The sequence below is a fragment of the Aureobasidium melanogenum genome (genome assembly GCF_000721775.1).
Source record: "Aureobasidium melanogenum CBS 110374 unplaced genomic scaffold scaffold_8, whole genome shotgun sequence".
Lineage (NCBI taxonomy): Eukaryota > Fungi > Ascomycota > Dothideomycetes > Dothideales > Saccotheciaceae > Aureobasidium > Aureobasidium melanogenum.
The window spans coordinates 367,288-380,606 of NW_024470060.1; the positions used below are offsets into that span (position 1 = coordinate 367,288).

The 13,319-nt window shown below is 50.5% G+C and overlaps 7 protein-coding genes across 7 annotated transcripts; 4 read left to right on the forward strand and 3 right to left on the reverse strand.

Annotated features, from left to right (window-relative positions):
• Window positions 1-175: 175 nt before the first annotated feature.
• On the forward strand, window positions 176-1,027 carry M437DRAFT_46831 (alpha/beta-hydrolase; the record flags this gene model as incomplete). The annotated part of the gene is made up of 1 exon (XM_041021331.1): window positions 176-1,027. The coding sequence occupies one exon, from the start codon at window positions 176-178 to the stop codon at window positions 1,025-1,027; it is 852 nt and encodes a 283-aa protein (XP_040880493.1).
• A 293-nt stretch (window positions 1,028-1,320) lies between these two features.
• M437DRAFT_74725 (Tautomerase/MIF) lies at window positions 1,321-1,774 on the reverse strand (the record flags this gene model as incomplete). The annotated part of the gene is made up of 2 exons (XM_041026292.1): window positions 1,321-1,587; window positions 1,649-1,774. 2 exons carry the CDS (start codon window positions 1,772-1,774, stop codon window positions 1,321-1,323), a joined length of 393 nt encoding a protein of 130 aa, XP_040880494.1.
• Window positions 1,775-2,640: 866 nt separating this feature from the next.
• M437DRAFT_46764 (uncharacterized protein) lies at window positions 2,641-5,898 on the reverse strand (the record flags this gene model as incomplete). Its single annotated transcript, XM_041021316.1, has 1 exon — window positions 2,641-5,898. The coding sequence occupies one exon, from the start codon at window positions 5,896-5,898 to the stop codon at window positions 2,641-2,643; it is 3,258 nt and encodes a 1,085-aa protein (XP_040880495.1).
• Window positions 5,899-6,559: 661 nt separating this feature from the next.
• M437DRAFT_74727 (NAD(P)-binding protein) lies at window positions 6,560-7,675 on the forward strand (the record flags this gene model as incomplete). The annotated part of the gene is made up of 3 exons (XM_041026293.1): window positions 6,560-6,797; window positions 6,847-7,326; window positions 7,377-7,675. The coding sequence occupies 3 exons, from the start codon at window positions 6,560-6,562 to the stop codon at window positions 7,673-7,675; spliced, it is 1,017 nt and encodes a 338-aa protein (XP_040880496.1).
• A 703-nt stretch (window positions 7,676-8,378) lies between these two features.
• On the forward strand, window positions 8,379-9,454 carry M437DRAFT_83859 (CNVH-domain-containing protein; the record flags this gene model as incomplete). Its single annotated transcript, XM_041028005.1, has 2 exons — window positions 8,379-9,023; window positions 9,077-9,454. 2 exons carry the CDS (start codon window positions 8,379-8,381, stop codon window positions 9,452-9,454), a joined length of 1,023 nt encoding a protein of 340 aa, XP_040880497.1.
• Window positions 9,455-9,686: 232 nt separating this feature from the next.
• M437DRAFT_30717 (uncharacterized protein) lies at window positions 9,687-10,112 on the reverse strand (the record flags this gene model as incomplete). The annotated part of the gene is made up of 1 exon (XM_041019191.1): window positions 9,687-10,112. A coding segment is annotated over one exon (426 nt), but the record flags the coding sequence as incomplete, so codon positions are not given.
• Window positions 10,113-11,042: 930 nt separating this feature from the next.
• M437DRAFT_46487 (MFS general substrate transporter) lies at window positions 11,043-12,820 on the forward strand (the record flags this gene model as incomplete). Its single annotated transcript, XM_041021281.1, has 4 exons — window positions 11,043-11,440; window positions 11,498-11,861; window positions 11,912-12,393; window positions 12,451-12,820. The coding sequence occupies 4 exons, from the start codon at window positions 11,043-11,045 to the stop codon at window positions 12,818-12,820; spliced, it is 1,614 nt and encodes a 537-aa protein (XP_040880499.1).
• Window positions 12,821-13,319: the final 499 nt, after the last annotated feature.

Consider the following 13,319-nt stretch of genomic DNA (forward strand, 5'->3'; position numbering starts at 1 on the left):
ATATCCCAATGGCATATCGATCCTGATAGATAGACAGTATCTGAAAACTCACCAACGTCCACAAATAACATTCGCGGATTACAAAAACCTGCGCAAGGCTCGCGCTGATGCGGAAAAGCAACTTTCTGAGAATTCTCCCACATACAACACAAGAGAATCAGTCCATACTATCTTCATGAGGGATGGTTACGGAAGCGAGATCATTGTTACGTCGCCTCCAGAGACTCCAGCAGATGGAAGTCCCCTCATTGCGTTAATCTTTGGAGGAGGCTGGGCGATCGGTACTGCTTATCAACAGATCCCATATGCACGTTCGCTGGCTGCAGTGTATGGTGCCACTGTGGTGACCCTCTCTTACCGATTGGCGCCCGAACATCCATTTCCAATCGCTCAAAATGATGTCTATGATAGCGTCATCTGGCTGGGTCAAAACGCTTCTACGTTTGGTGCTGATGTCTCTGCTGGTTGGATTCTGGGCGGAGTCTCTGCGGGAGGAAGCATGACGGCAACAACTGCACAGAAGATGGTCAACGAGAACGTGTCACCACCACTCAGTGGGATGTGGATCTGCGTCCCCAACATTCTCCATGAGTCTATCGTGCCCGAAAAGTACAAGCCGGCTCTGGTTTCACGCGAGCAGAACTCCGAAGTACCTGGCCTCAGCATGAAAGATCTCGACTTTCTTGACACGCTAATGGAGCAAGACATAACCAGTTCAGATTGGTCTCCTTTCAATGCTCGGAGCCCTCACCAGAGAATGCCACCCGCGTACTTGCAGGTCTGTGGCATGGATCCGCTGCGCGATGATGGCTTGATATACGAAGCTGTCCTCCGAGAGCATGGAAACACGACCAAAATTGACGTATACCCCGGCGTACCCCACGTCCACTTCTCAATGTATCCTCAGCTAAAGTCATCTAGAGCAGCACGTCTGGACGTTGTGAAGGGATTCGGGTGGTTGCTGAACAAAGAGGTCAGTCTGGATGTGATCGAGTCTATGGAACCTGCCGCGCCCGCAGGAGGTTAGAGCTAGGCACACCTATCAACAAGAATAGCCTGTTATTACCTCTTGTACCCCCGAATCTCTAGGGACTCTCCCAATCTCTCTTGTCATGGCAAAAGTATTGTGCGTACCCGGACACGATAAGCAGTCTCAACAACTAGCAAAGTGGAAGACTGCGGATCGACCTTCGACTTCTGGCATTAATATTTCTAGCATTTTGGGTAATGCTTTCCAGACGCAAGCAAACAATCAAAAGAGATTATCAAAGCGGAAAAATGGTTTTAGATCTGCTCCCGTCGGTACCAGCCAATCTCTCACTACAGCTCGTTGGTCAAAAACTGCGCTTTTCCATCACCAAAACTCCAATCCTCCTTCTTGTTTTCCGAGAGACTGACCATCAAATCGGTGCCAGCTAGTCCACAACGTTCTCCCAAAAGCATCGCAAGGGAGTTGTATAGAGCTTGCTTTGCCGCAACGTCTCTTCCCTGTTGGAAGATTTGGATGAGAACGAGCTTGTTAGTTCGTTGGAATCCCAATCCATTGTCCTGGATGATGAGTTCCCCTGGCTCGTGTTGTGTGATGACCTGTTGTGATCACGTCAGTCGATGGATTTTCACAAATATCATAGCTTAAGAACAAACTTGCCTGGAACCTGTCCTTGAGCGGAGCAGAGAAAGCGTGCATCAAAGCTTCGTGGATCGTGTCTGCGAGCACTTGTAGCTCCGCTGGGGACCGGACACCTTTGTAAACATCGATCTTGACAAGAGGCATTGTGTTCGGGGTCTGAAGCTCGATTAATGGGTACTGACAGTGGAAGTGGAAGGAGAGTGCAGTGGGTCTGACTGACGATTCTCTGAAAAATAGACTGGGATATCCTACCTGGCGAGGCCAGTCAGCTTTTGTATTGTGATATTCTGAATGGTGCGATACATGTTCATGCCGCTTGCGCCAGGTTGCCGCGAGACGTCATCTCTACTGAGATTTTTGGGCACTTTCAACCAGTCACAAGGATACATTCTTGAGTTGGGAGTGATGCAACAATGTGGATCTGCCACACTGGATTCTGCGGCAACTGCGGTTAAGGCGCTTTCCCAGCGGATGTTGCGTTTCTCGTAACACTCTGATGGACAAGGATGTTATTGGGCATGGATCTGTCGTCACCAAGCATTGTTCTTGCGCCACGTTGTTGACAATCAGAAGATGACGAGACAGAAATTTCCCGGAGCAGCGTCGGTGGTCCTGTCATGGCTGCTCCTGAGTGTATGGCATCGTCCTTTCCTCAATGGAAAGTTGTCTTTTTCCAGTTACAGCATCCACAGCTTTTGAGCCGCAAAGACTAACCAACTTCGATCGATTAGAGTTAAGAAACCCTTTATCATGGTTTAAATTCCGAGGCAAGAGCATAACCTAGAGATTCATGAGTGAAATCTCAACGAATATGGTCAAAAGGTAGGGTAAGATAATCAAGTACTGCTATTTTCTGAGAAGAAGAAGTAGAAGAATGTAATGGGACAAAAGGAAACCAGAATAGGCTTGAAAGGGAAAAAGTAAATAGAAAGCACTTCCTTCCATTCTAAAAGATGTAAGGAAGGAGGGAAGGGCAAGAGAGACCCGTCAGAAAGGCATGGTCAGCGACTCTATAGCAAAAGCATCCACCTGACCCCGCCAATAATGCCAGAGAATATGCCTCTGAAGAAGCGAATTATGATGACCACGAACCATACTCCCCATAACAATCCTAGCACAATCCATTCCAGCACCGTAAAAGTGGCTTTCTGCAGGAAGATCAAATTTCTTCTGCGGCGTCGGAGCACGGTATCGATGGCATCATTGACTTGTTTAACAGCCAAAGTGTGTTGTGTGGTAAGCGCCACGGTGAAAGCGTCTGCTTCGTCGGCGGTAGAATGTACAAGAGGTGTAAACTTCTCGTCTACTTTGATGCGCAAGTCTGCGAGCCTATCGTGCAAACCTGGAAGTTCGTTCTGGCGAAAAGATGAAAGTTGCTTAGAGAGCGATGTTGTCTGATCTTTGATTGTCTTGTGGAGCATGCGTGCAGCGACTGTGAACTCTTCCTTAACGCACACGGGATGAACACCTTGGTTTGACGTCCTTGCTGCGGCAACAAAAAACTCCGAAGGCGGATCTGCGACACTGTTGACACGATGGACAATCTCATGAGCTTTAATGCCGCTGCTAAGGTAGAGAGCCCGAATTCGGGCGATGTCAAGAGAAGTTACCACCATCGACTCTGCTTCTTGACTTTCGGCACCATGACGGTCTGAGATGCTCCAATGACGTTTCGATGGCGACTCGTGTCGTGATCGGGATGCGTCTTCGTGTGCTGGTAGGTTTACTTCGAAAGCACCCGGGTCACGGACCTTGCGCAAGGGACCCAACATATCGTGTTCGCTGTGATAGCCGCCGTCGCTAGAGTTACGTGAGAAGGGTGTTCTCCTGGTTGGTGACACCGAAGGGGAGTCATCTCGAGGCAGATTGATACGAGGAGGGGCCAATTTATCGAATCTGGAGGATCTGCTCTCCTCTCTGTGTAATTTGCTTTGTCGGGTAATGTGGTCGTCCTCTACATCGCTTTGCGCGATACGATTGACCGGTTTGAAGGATGGCAGATTCGAATTATTTAACTTCTGCCGCTCCTTTTCCTTCTGTTTTGGAGTAGCTCCAACAAGTATGGAATTCGACCTGGGCACAGATGGCATTTTACGTGGCCGATTCTCGTCTTGTTCGTCAGTCTCCGCGCCAGAGTCAGTCATTTCAGAGGTGATCTGTTGATCCTTCTTGCGAGACTTCTCATTCTGACGAGAACTATCCGAGCGGACCAAGTCTCCGATGAGGCCACCCTTGAAGAACCGACCAACACCAACATCCTTGGACATACGGCGACCTGGACTCAATAATGTACTGGTTATGCTGTTTGAAGTTTTGTGACGTTTGATTCCTTGAGCTGGAGGACGTAGGGAGTCGATGCTAGAGCGAGACGGATCAACATTGTCGCTGACATGACGAGAGTTGGCAAGACTGGCTAGGCTATTGGTAGCAAAATCCGTGCGGTGGACTTTGTCGTCAGAAGCATTCCTGCTGGTCTTGAAGAGACCAAATCTCCTCTCTGGCGAACTTTGACGACTCGTAGGAGGCGACAGACTCATACCAAATGAGGGGATGTGATTGGCGAGAATTGGAGAACTAGGAGCTGTAGAGTCATCGAAAGAGGAGCGAGCGCGATCGTCGTGCGTGCCAGGTTCATCGGTCTTAGATGAATCGTTTCGCTTGTGATTGTTTACAGACGGACTATCAGCCAGAGTTGGCGATGCGCTTGTCTTTCCGTTTGACTGTTCGTTTCCTCTATCCCACTTGTCCGGCGAAATCAGCTCAGATGAATCTTCTTCAATGCCCAAAGTCTCCTTTTCGATCAATTTCTTCATCTGACGCTCCAATGGACCAGTGTTGTCAAGATCAGGAGCATCTCCCGGGCCCAGAATTTGCTTCTTACGATTCGAGGGACGCGCCGAAGTAGCGCTGGACATGCTGCTTGAGCGCGATCTATTCCTGAACAAGTGTTTGCGAGCAGAGTTGTCAACATGTCGCAAAGAGAGGAATTTTGATCTTATGCGACCTCGATCGGTCTCATCATCACTCTTTACAGTACTGCCCCAAGTGTTGGTACGCGTCAGGGAAGGTCTGCTGTCGCCACTTCTCCTGCCGCTTCTCGTGCTCTCGAAGCTCGAACGAGGTTGGTGGGGGAATACTCTGTGACCGTGCCTGTTCTCTATGCATGCTCTGTTTGCAGGTTGTAGCAGCCAGACAGCGTCGGCCAACAACTCGGCAGGCCCAAAAGACCAGCCAGTTTCGGAGGGTGTGATTCTTGTCGCAGCTGTGTCGGTACGTTTGTGCGAACGAGTAACTTGGTTAGGCGCATCATCCTGGCCGCGGCTGGGGCGGCGAAAACTTGGTAGGAGAGATGTGTCTAAGGTGGAGCGGTAGGTGGGGTCGTTGGCTTCATGTTCTATCTCGTCGATATAGCTCTTGACTTTGGATGGATTGTCGTAGGCTTCAACTGGCGGATCAAGAGGACGTTGCTCGCGATGGCGGGCTTTGCGGTTGCGCAGGAGTTGCAGCGGATTGTACTCTCTTCCCAACTCTTGCTGACTGGCCCCAGAGCGAGGAGACGAAGCAGAGACGGCAGGCTTCAGAGGCGGAAGTGTTGTCAACAAGCGCCTGTACTCGGAGGACAGCTCAAAAAACTTGCGTGCTCGTTCGGCGCGGTGGAGGGTTGCTTGAGAGAATTCATAGGTGATTTCATCTCCAGCGGTGAAGCTAGCGTCGTCTTCGGTGGAGGCGCGGTAACCAGAATCGCCGGGAGAATTGGGTTGCAGGAGGTCATTGCCCATAGGAGAGCCTGGAGAGACATGTACGACAGGAGCACCACTAGAACGCACTCGACGCTTGTCGGTCGAAGTAGCAGGGACTTGTAAGTTAGCACTGACATGACGGCGTCGACCTTCGCTCAGACTGAGGGCCATTTGCACCAGCTGGGTTGGGTCCAGAGAAGCTTGCGGTGCCGAAGATGCTGTGTCGGCATTATCGGGCGGACTAGAAACATTCTGGCTGAGTCGCGAGGGCTTTCGCGGTGATTGCTTGAACGGTGAGTCCGGCTTGTCGTCCTCGCTGTCTCTAGGCTGAAAGAGATTGCCCATCAAGAAGCCTCCCGACTTGCGACCTCGACGACGCGAGATGGTCAGGTTGTTGGCGTCTTCCTTGTCTTTTCCTCTTCGGCTGCCAGCATCGCTATTTCTGGCCCAGGATGGATATTTCCCCGAATCAGCATATGCCGAGCTGGTGGTCGAAGCGCGGTCGCTGTTGGATGCCATGGTGGACATGTCGCAAGGTCGTCGTGTTATGGCACAGCAGCGTCGGCGGCGGCTGGACAAGGCACGGCATCTACGACAAAGAGGTTGTATGTCGAGAATGACAACATGATCAGGTCGAGTTGTTGTCTACCGAGACAGACGCACGTCCAGTGTCCATGCCCAAGGAGTTAGAATTTGATAATGTTGGAAGCGATCGCTGGCTCAGGCTCCTGCTCCTGCTCATCATTCAACGTCCCAGATGGGCTATGCGCCGTCACCCAAGACGCGGGGGGTCCTGCGGCCCGATTGACGCCGTCGGCATTTCCCCATTCAACCGTCCATCTGTCATCATCCAGTGCTTCCTTTCATCTCGTTAAACCACCGTCCAGCATCACGTTGGAGGCCTTGTATGCTGCCCGCTCGCTTCTCATATTTGATCTAGTTCCTCCGTGTGCACGACTCTTACGTGCTCGAGACTCCCGGCAGAGTTAACAAGATAATTCAACTCGCCGTTGTGTTATAGCTGTTTACTTGGTGGGACAGCTCCTGCCTTCAATCGCTGCTTAGAAATGCATGACCCTCTGCCCTATAGGCTAAGTGATTGATAATCCTTATAGCTCTCCTTATATCCCGTCATTCCCTGCTGCTCTTACTCCACATCCTTTCCATCTTCACATGCCCACTACACACCATGCCTGCAATTGAGAAAGGCTCGACCATCTTGGTCACTGGCGCCAATGGCTTCATCGCTTCCCACATCGTTGATCAGCTCATCCGCTTGGGCTACAAGGTCCGTGGCACCGTAAGAACCGAAGCAAAGGGCAAATGGGTCCAAGACTATTTTAACAACAAGTATGGTAAAGGCAATCTCGACCTTGTCGTCGTGCCTGCCATGGAGGTCAAGGGAGCTTTCGATGACGCCGTCAAGGGTATTGACCATCTCGTGCCTTGCTGCACTACAGAACTGACTCTCTACAGGCTGCCAGGGAGTTGTTCATGTCGCTTCCAACATCTCCTTCTCCAAAAACCCCAACGATGTCATTCCCAGTGTTATTGCTGGCGTCACACACACTCTTGAGGCTGCCGACAAAGAACCCTCGGTCAGGCGATTCGTCTTCACCTCGTCCTCTACTGCTGCCACCAATCCCGTGCCGGATAAAGAGTTCAACATCGACGAGAACTCGTGGAACCAGCTCGCCATTGACAAGGCTTGGGCCGATCCACCCTACACCGAGGCCGACAGAGCTTGGAATGTCTATGGCGCAAGCAAGACTCAAGGAGAACAGGCTGTTTGGAAATATGTCAAGGAAAACAATCCTCACTTTGAGTGCAACACCATTCTGCCCAATGCAAACTTTGGTCCCATTCTCGACAAGAGCCAGGACGCAAGCACTGCCGGATGGGTCAGAGATATCTTCACCAAGGGCTTTGCTCCTCAGCTCGAACAAATCCCACCTCGTATGCCATCTCGCTCATCCACCCACCTTTGTGTATACTGACTCGTGCAGAATGGTTTGTCAATGTCCGCGACACCGCACTCCTGCACATTGCCGCTTTGATTGACGCCGACATCACAAACGAACGCGTCTTTGCCTTCGCCGAACCTTACAACTGGAACTCGCTCCTTGCCGCCATGCGCAAGGCTCGCCCTGATGCAAAGGTTCCCGAAGACCTCAAAGATAATAGCAAGGATCTGAGCAAGGTCTTGCCTAGAGCTCGTGCCGAGGAGATCTTGAAGAAGAATTTTGGTCAGAATGGCTTTGTTGGCCTCGAAGAATCGGTCAGACAGAATATCGAGTATCTGTAGATGGTGCAAAAAAACAAGGGTATAACGCCTTAGCGGGCTCGTCCATACATCAATGGTTGCGTGGCCCAATGGCAAGGCGCTTGACTACGAATCAAGAGATTCCAGGTTCGACCCCTGGCGTGATCACTTTGTCTTTTGCTTCACTACAAAGAAATCCAGAAATAATCAGTAATGTTTTCTGCAACGGTTTGAACATCATTTTTTTGTGCATGCCCGGGAGACGCGGGCGCCGGGTCTTAGCAGTGACGAAGGCCGAGAAATCCAGAATAGATTGATGGCCAGTGCTCAGGCCGAGGCAGCATCAACCTCAGGTGAGAGCGAACCCTTTGAAAGAACAGCCACGAGCACAGCCTCTAGAAGCTCAACTGCGGAGCTCACTGTTTACACACAGCCACCTCTACGAGAGTCTGTGAGGTGGCTGTGGTACTGACAGTTTGTTCTAAGGATAGAGTAATATGACAATTGCATGCTAAAGTGACGAACGAGATCTGGAGTTGCGCCATGACTAGCAAATGGTCCTGCCTAATGCGCTATGAGGTCGGTGAGATGTTTGATACGACAAACACGTAACCCTACGACAGAAGGGAGTAGAAGGTTGCCCCTCATCCTTCGTGATTGATCTACAACTATAAATTCTAACTTCAGGTTTCCTACTTCTCCTTCTTTTGCTTTTCGATTGTCAACATACATATATCTCGGCAGCATGTCATACAACAACTACAACAACAACTACGGTGGTGAAGCTCAAGGCTACTACGGTGGTGGCCAGCAGCAGCAGGGCTATGGAGCCCCACCAAACCAGTATGGTGAAGACCAGCGCTACGGCGGTCATCAACAACACAACAACCAATACGGTGGTCCTCAGCAAGGCCAGTACGACCAAGGCTACGGACAGCAGGGCGGCTACCAATCCCACCAACAAGGCTATGGTCAGCCTCAGCAACCCTTGACTGATCGCGACGAATACCCCTCTCAAACACACGGCGGCTACGGCGGCAACACTTCCTACCAAGGTGGTGAATCTGCCCCTTATGCACCAAACCAACCTTCGTATGGTGGCCAGCCTGGAGTTGAAGGCGACCGTGGCTTGATGGGTGCTCTTGCTGGCGGTGCTGCTGGAGCCTATGGAGGCCACAAGATGAATCACGGCTTCCTTGGTGCCATTGGTGGTGCCTTTGCTGGCTCCAAGCTCGAAGACTTTGGCAAAGAACATCATAAGAAGAAGGAGGAAGAGAAATACGCACAACAACATCAAGGCTACGGACCTCCCGGTAACTACGGCAGACCCGGCAGAAGAGACAGCAGTTCCAGCTCCAGCAGCGACGATAGCAAGAAGCACGGTAGAAGAGTAAGTGATCAGTAGTGCGAGTGGTAACAATGGATCGCTAACACCAATGACAGCGCTCTCGCTCAAACTCGCGCGACCGTGGATTTAACCAGTCTTCTAGACGAGGCAACTTCAGCGAAACTTCGCGCGATATCTCACTCGACTACAACACCATGGCTCTCAAAGCCTTCTGTAGACGCACCGATGGCTCCGAGCACGAATCTTATCTGCATCTCAACGAGATCATTGGCAACCGCGACGGCAGACTCGTTTGGGAAAGACATGGAAACTTCACAGGCAGCGTCCAGGAGGGCAAGATCTGGTTGGCCGAGGGTGGAAGAGCTCTGTGTGCTGTAGTCGGTGATGGACGTGGTCGCTGGAACGAGCATGCCTCGATTGAGCTGGACGAAAGAATTACCAACGAGAACGGTCAGTTGGTATACTTGGGCTAGGTTGTAGGCTGTGTGCCCTAGGTATCCATTTCGTCTGACCAATTCGAACTATATTGATATCGACCATGATGTGTGTCCTCGAGCCATGTTTTCACTTCTAATTTGTCGTAAAATCGTCCAAGTATTGTTTGGTCCGCGATCGTGTCAAGCGCATGGTTGCGAGCTGAGGCATAAAGATAGCCTATAAGCTCATGAAGTCTTTGCTGCTGCAACGCAACATGTGCTGACCCCTTCACCAAGGCTCTGCCATCTTCGGCGGCTTGATAGGATCCACATCTCCTCCTTCTTCTTTCTCGTCTGCCCTCGCATCAGCATGATGCGCTTCACCACTCCTAATCTTCCTCGCCAATGTCCTCCATCCAAACTTGCCCAAACCCCAAAGCAAACCAGCACCCGCTCCACCAACAATACCAGTCGGCGCAATCACAAACGCAGCACCTGATGCTACACTGCCTATCGCTGTGCCGGCGATGGCTGCGGTGATGGCACCCACAGCGGCATACTTTGCGTACCGCACCAGTCGCCAGAAAATAAACTTCAGAGCGTAGCGGAGGGTGCGGAGGAGAGCGCGGGTACGGCGGCGCGTAGGTGCGTTTGGAGAGTTGGGGTCGTAGAGGAATTGAAGATTGGTTTTTGCGGTTTGGAGAGCTGAATGCGAGGGTGGGTGATCGACTGTTGGCGACATGGTTTGCGGAACGTCTTCTAGACGAGAAGGTGGAGCAGGTTGGTGCTTCACTCAGCTCTTCAGCTTGTCCACTGTTTATCCAAATTAACGTTGACTTAACGAAAGTCGATACGGATCGCTTAGAATGTCAAGGTGGTTGACACGGGTATGACGTGGTATGCCAAGACTGTGCCGATCCCGACAAGTTCGGCCAGGGTTTTAGATTCAGTCCATCACTCGGAACGTTCAGAGGCTAGAGTAACCGACTTCCATGGCTATCATCACGAGAACTCCCGAATTCTCTACCTTGACGGTTGCCGTGTCCAGCTTACCGGGCATCTCGGCAAGAATATCGAGATCCACTTACTGCTCTTGTTCCGCGTGTCGGAACCCAATATCACGTTTGCGCTATTATCGAAACTGACAGAGATGCAGCCATATCACTGATGCCAGTAGCAAGAATGATGGCACTGTGTAACTGTGTACTAAGTCATCTGACGAGCCTCAAAAGCAACCTCAAGCAAAAGCAAGCCACCAAAATGCTTGGTACGCCTTTGCACGCACAAATTGCCAAAGACAAGCATCACCACTGGTGACCGGTTACGACGGAGGCGCTAGTCTAAACACGACCCGTACAACCCTGCAATATTGCCACTACCAATCAAGACAACCCATTGATGAAAGCAATGCGGAGAATAATGGAGACATCCTCGCGGAGTAGCATGGGGTTTCCAGTCTTCGTCACCAAACTCTGTTATCTCTTTGCGAGACCGGCCTCCGGCACACGACCATTAATATTGTAAAACATCCCACAGAGCCTCGTAGGTCATAATCGATCCCACCTTTTCCTTGGTACTTCCTCTCTTTCTCTCTCTTTCCCGTACCTGTCTCTTGCCCTCCCCATTTTTGTCCACCACTGCCATCATGGAGCAAGCGGTTGAGAGAGAAGACCCTGCAGAGATCGAGAAGAAGATCGACTCTGAAAGGTCATCGACATCAGGACGTACCCCATCAGAGATTGAAAACATCCATTCAAGATTATGGCTCTCGGAAGATGAAGCCTACGCACATGCAAAAGCACATCCAGACGAGACTCGAGAAATATTCATCACGTTCGCACCAGGCGACAAAGATAACCCTCGCAACTGGAGCAAAGCAAAGAGATGGTACATTACCTGCTTCGCCAGTTCACTGAACGTCTTGACTTGTCTTGCTGCTGGTGGTTACTCCTCGGGTGTTGGACAACTTGTTGAAGAGTTTGGTGTGTCTGATGAAGTTGGTACCGTCGGTCTTTCCATGTACATCTTGGGCTTCGCAATTGGGTATGTTGTCGACTCCGCCACGATCACAACAATAGATCCTATGCCTAACGTCTACAGTCCCATGCTTCTCGCCCCCCTCTCCGAATACTACGGAAGAAATCCTGTATACTTCGGCAGCTGGTTCATCCTCTTCATCTTTCAATTACCTCTAGCGCTAGCCCCTAACATTGGAACGATCATTGTCTGCCGTTTGATCTCAGGATTCGGTGGTTCAGCACCATTGACAAACACCGGAGGCTCTGTATCAGATGTCTGGGAGAGAAACGCCAGTGGACCTGCCATGTCGATCTATGGCCTCTCGTCAACCTTCGGTCCACCCATGGCACTGGTCATTTCTGGATACATTGCGCAGGACAAGGGCTGGCGCTGGTTGTTCTGGGTCTACATGGCCATCTTTGGTGGTGTCTGGCTTATCATGATGGTGAGTAAATTGTTCGTTTTGTACGAGCGATGGGACTGACTTCGAATAAGGCAACCCTTCCCGAAACCCGTCACAGCACTATTCTCGAAAGAAAGGCAAAGCGTGTGCGCAAAGCACTCAAGAAGGATGGTCTCGAAAAGTCCGCGCAAAGAGTGTTTGATGCACATGCAGACGAGGCTAAGAGCTTGCATACCTTGTTCGCTATCACCTTGACCCGACCTTTCCGCTTCCTGTTCACCGAACCCATCACGATCGGCGCTGCTGCATACAACGGATTCATTTATGGCTTGGTATATCTCTTTAACGAGGCTTTCCCTCTGGTCTTCGGTGACAACCATGGCTTCAACGTTGGCGAGCAAGGTCTCTCTTTCCTGGGTTTGGCTTTGGGAAGTGTAGTCGGTGTTGCGATTTATCCCATTCAAGAACGCTACTACCTCCGCAAAGTTGCCAGAAACGACGGCAAAGGTGTCCCTGAAGCACGTATTTGGCTTGCGAGATTCGGTGCTTTCTTGCTCCCCATCAGTCTCTTCTGGTAAGTGTCTTTTAGTAATCCTGAGCGGATCAAATTCGATACTAACACAACGTAAAGGTTTGCATGGACATCCTACCCCAGCGTCCCCTGGATCGTCCCTATCATCGCATCCGGCTTCTTCGGTCTAGGAATCTACATTGTCATCCTCTCCATCCTCAACTACGTCGTCGACAGCTACCAAACCTACTCTGCCTCTGCACTTGCCGGTGTGATCCTTATCCGCAACGTCGTCGGCGCAGGCTTCCCTCTATTCGCAAACCAGATGTACAACAATCTGGGCTACGAGTGGGCAAGCAGTTTATTGGCTTTCCTGAGTATCATCATGATTCCAATTCCCTGGTTGTGGTTCTACTATGGCGAGAAGCTGAGATTGAAGAGTCCGTTTGCGAGAGAGCATTTTGCTCAGGACGAGGATGCGCCGCATTAAGCTCTTGTATAGCTTACTTGTTTGGTTACCTAGAAAAAACACTATTGAATGTTATAAACTTCAATCTGTCACTTATACGTTTGACTCCTTGACAAGATGGTATGGTTGTGTTCTGTACGGTTGCCTGAAGCCTACGATTTCTGTGGCCATATCTTCTTTTAATACAGCCGTCCTTCCATTGAGTCTCCCCAACAAGCACACGGCAAAAGCGATGAGGAAACCATAAAAAAAACAATGCAGAAGTAGTGAATAGTGTTGGTGGCTTAAAAGCACAAAAAGGAACAGAAAAAATGATCACGCCAGGGGTCGAACCTGGAATCTCTTGATTCGTAGTCAAGCGCCTTGCCATTGGGCCACGCAACCAATTAGTGAGGAATCAATCATCTTGACTAGTCATAGACTCAATGCCAATAAACACTTCATTCTAATCGAGAAATTGATCCCACAATCAACATCATAGAAACTCTTATCCCCAACCAGAAGAGGACACATAAGAGCA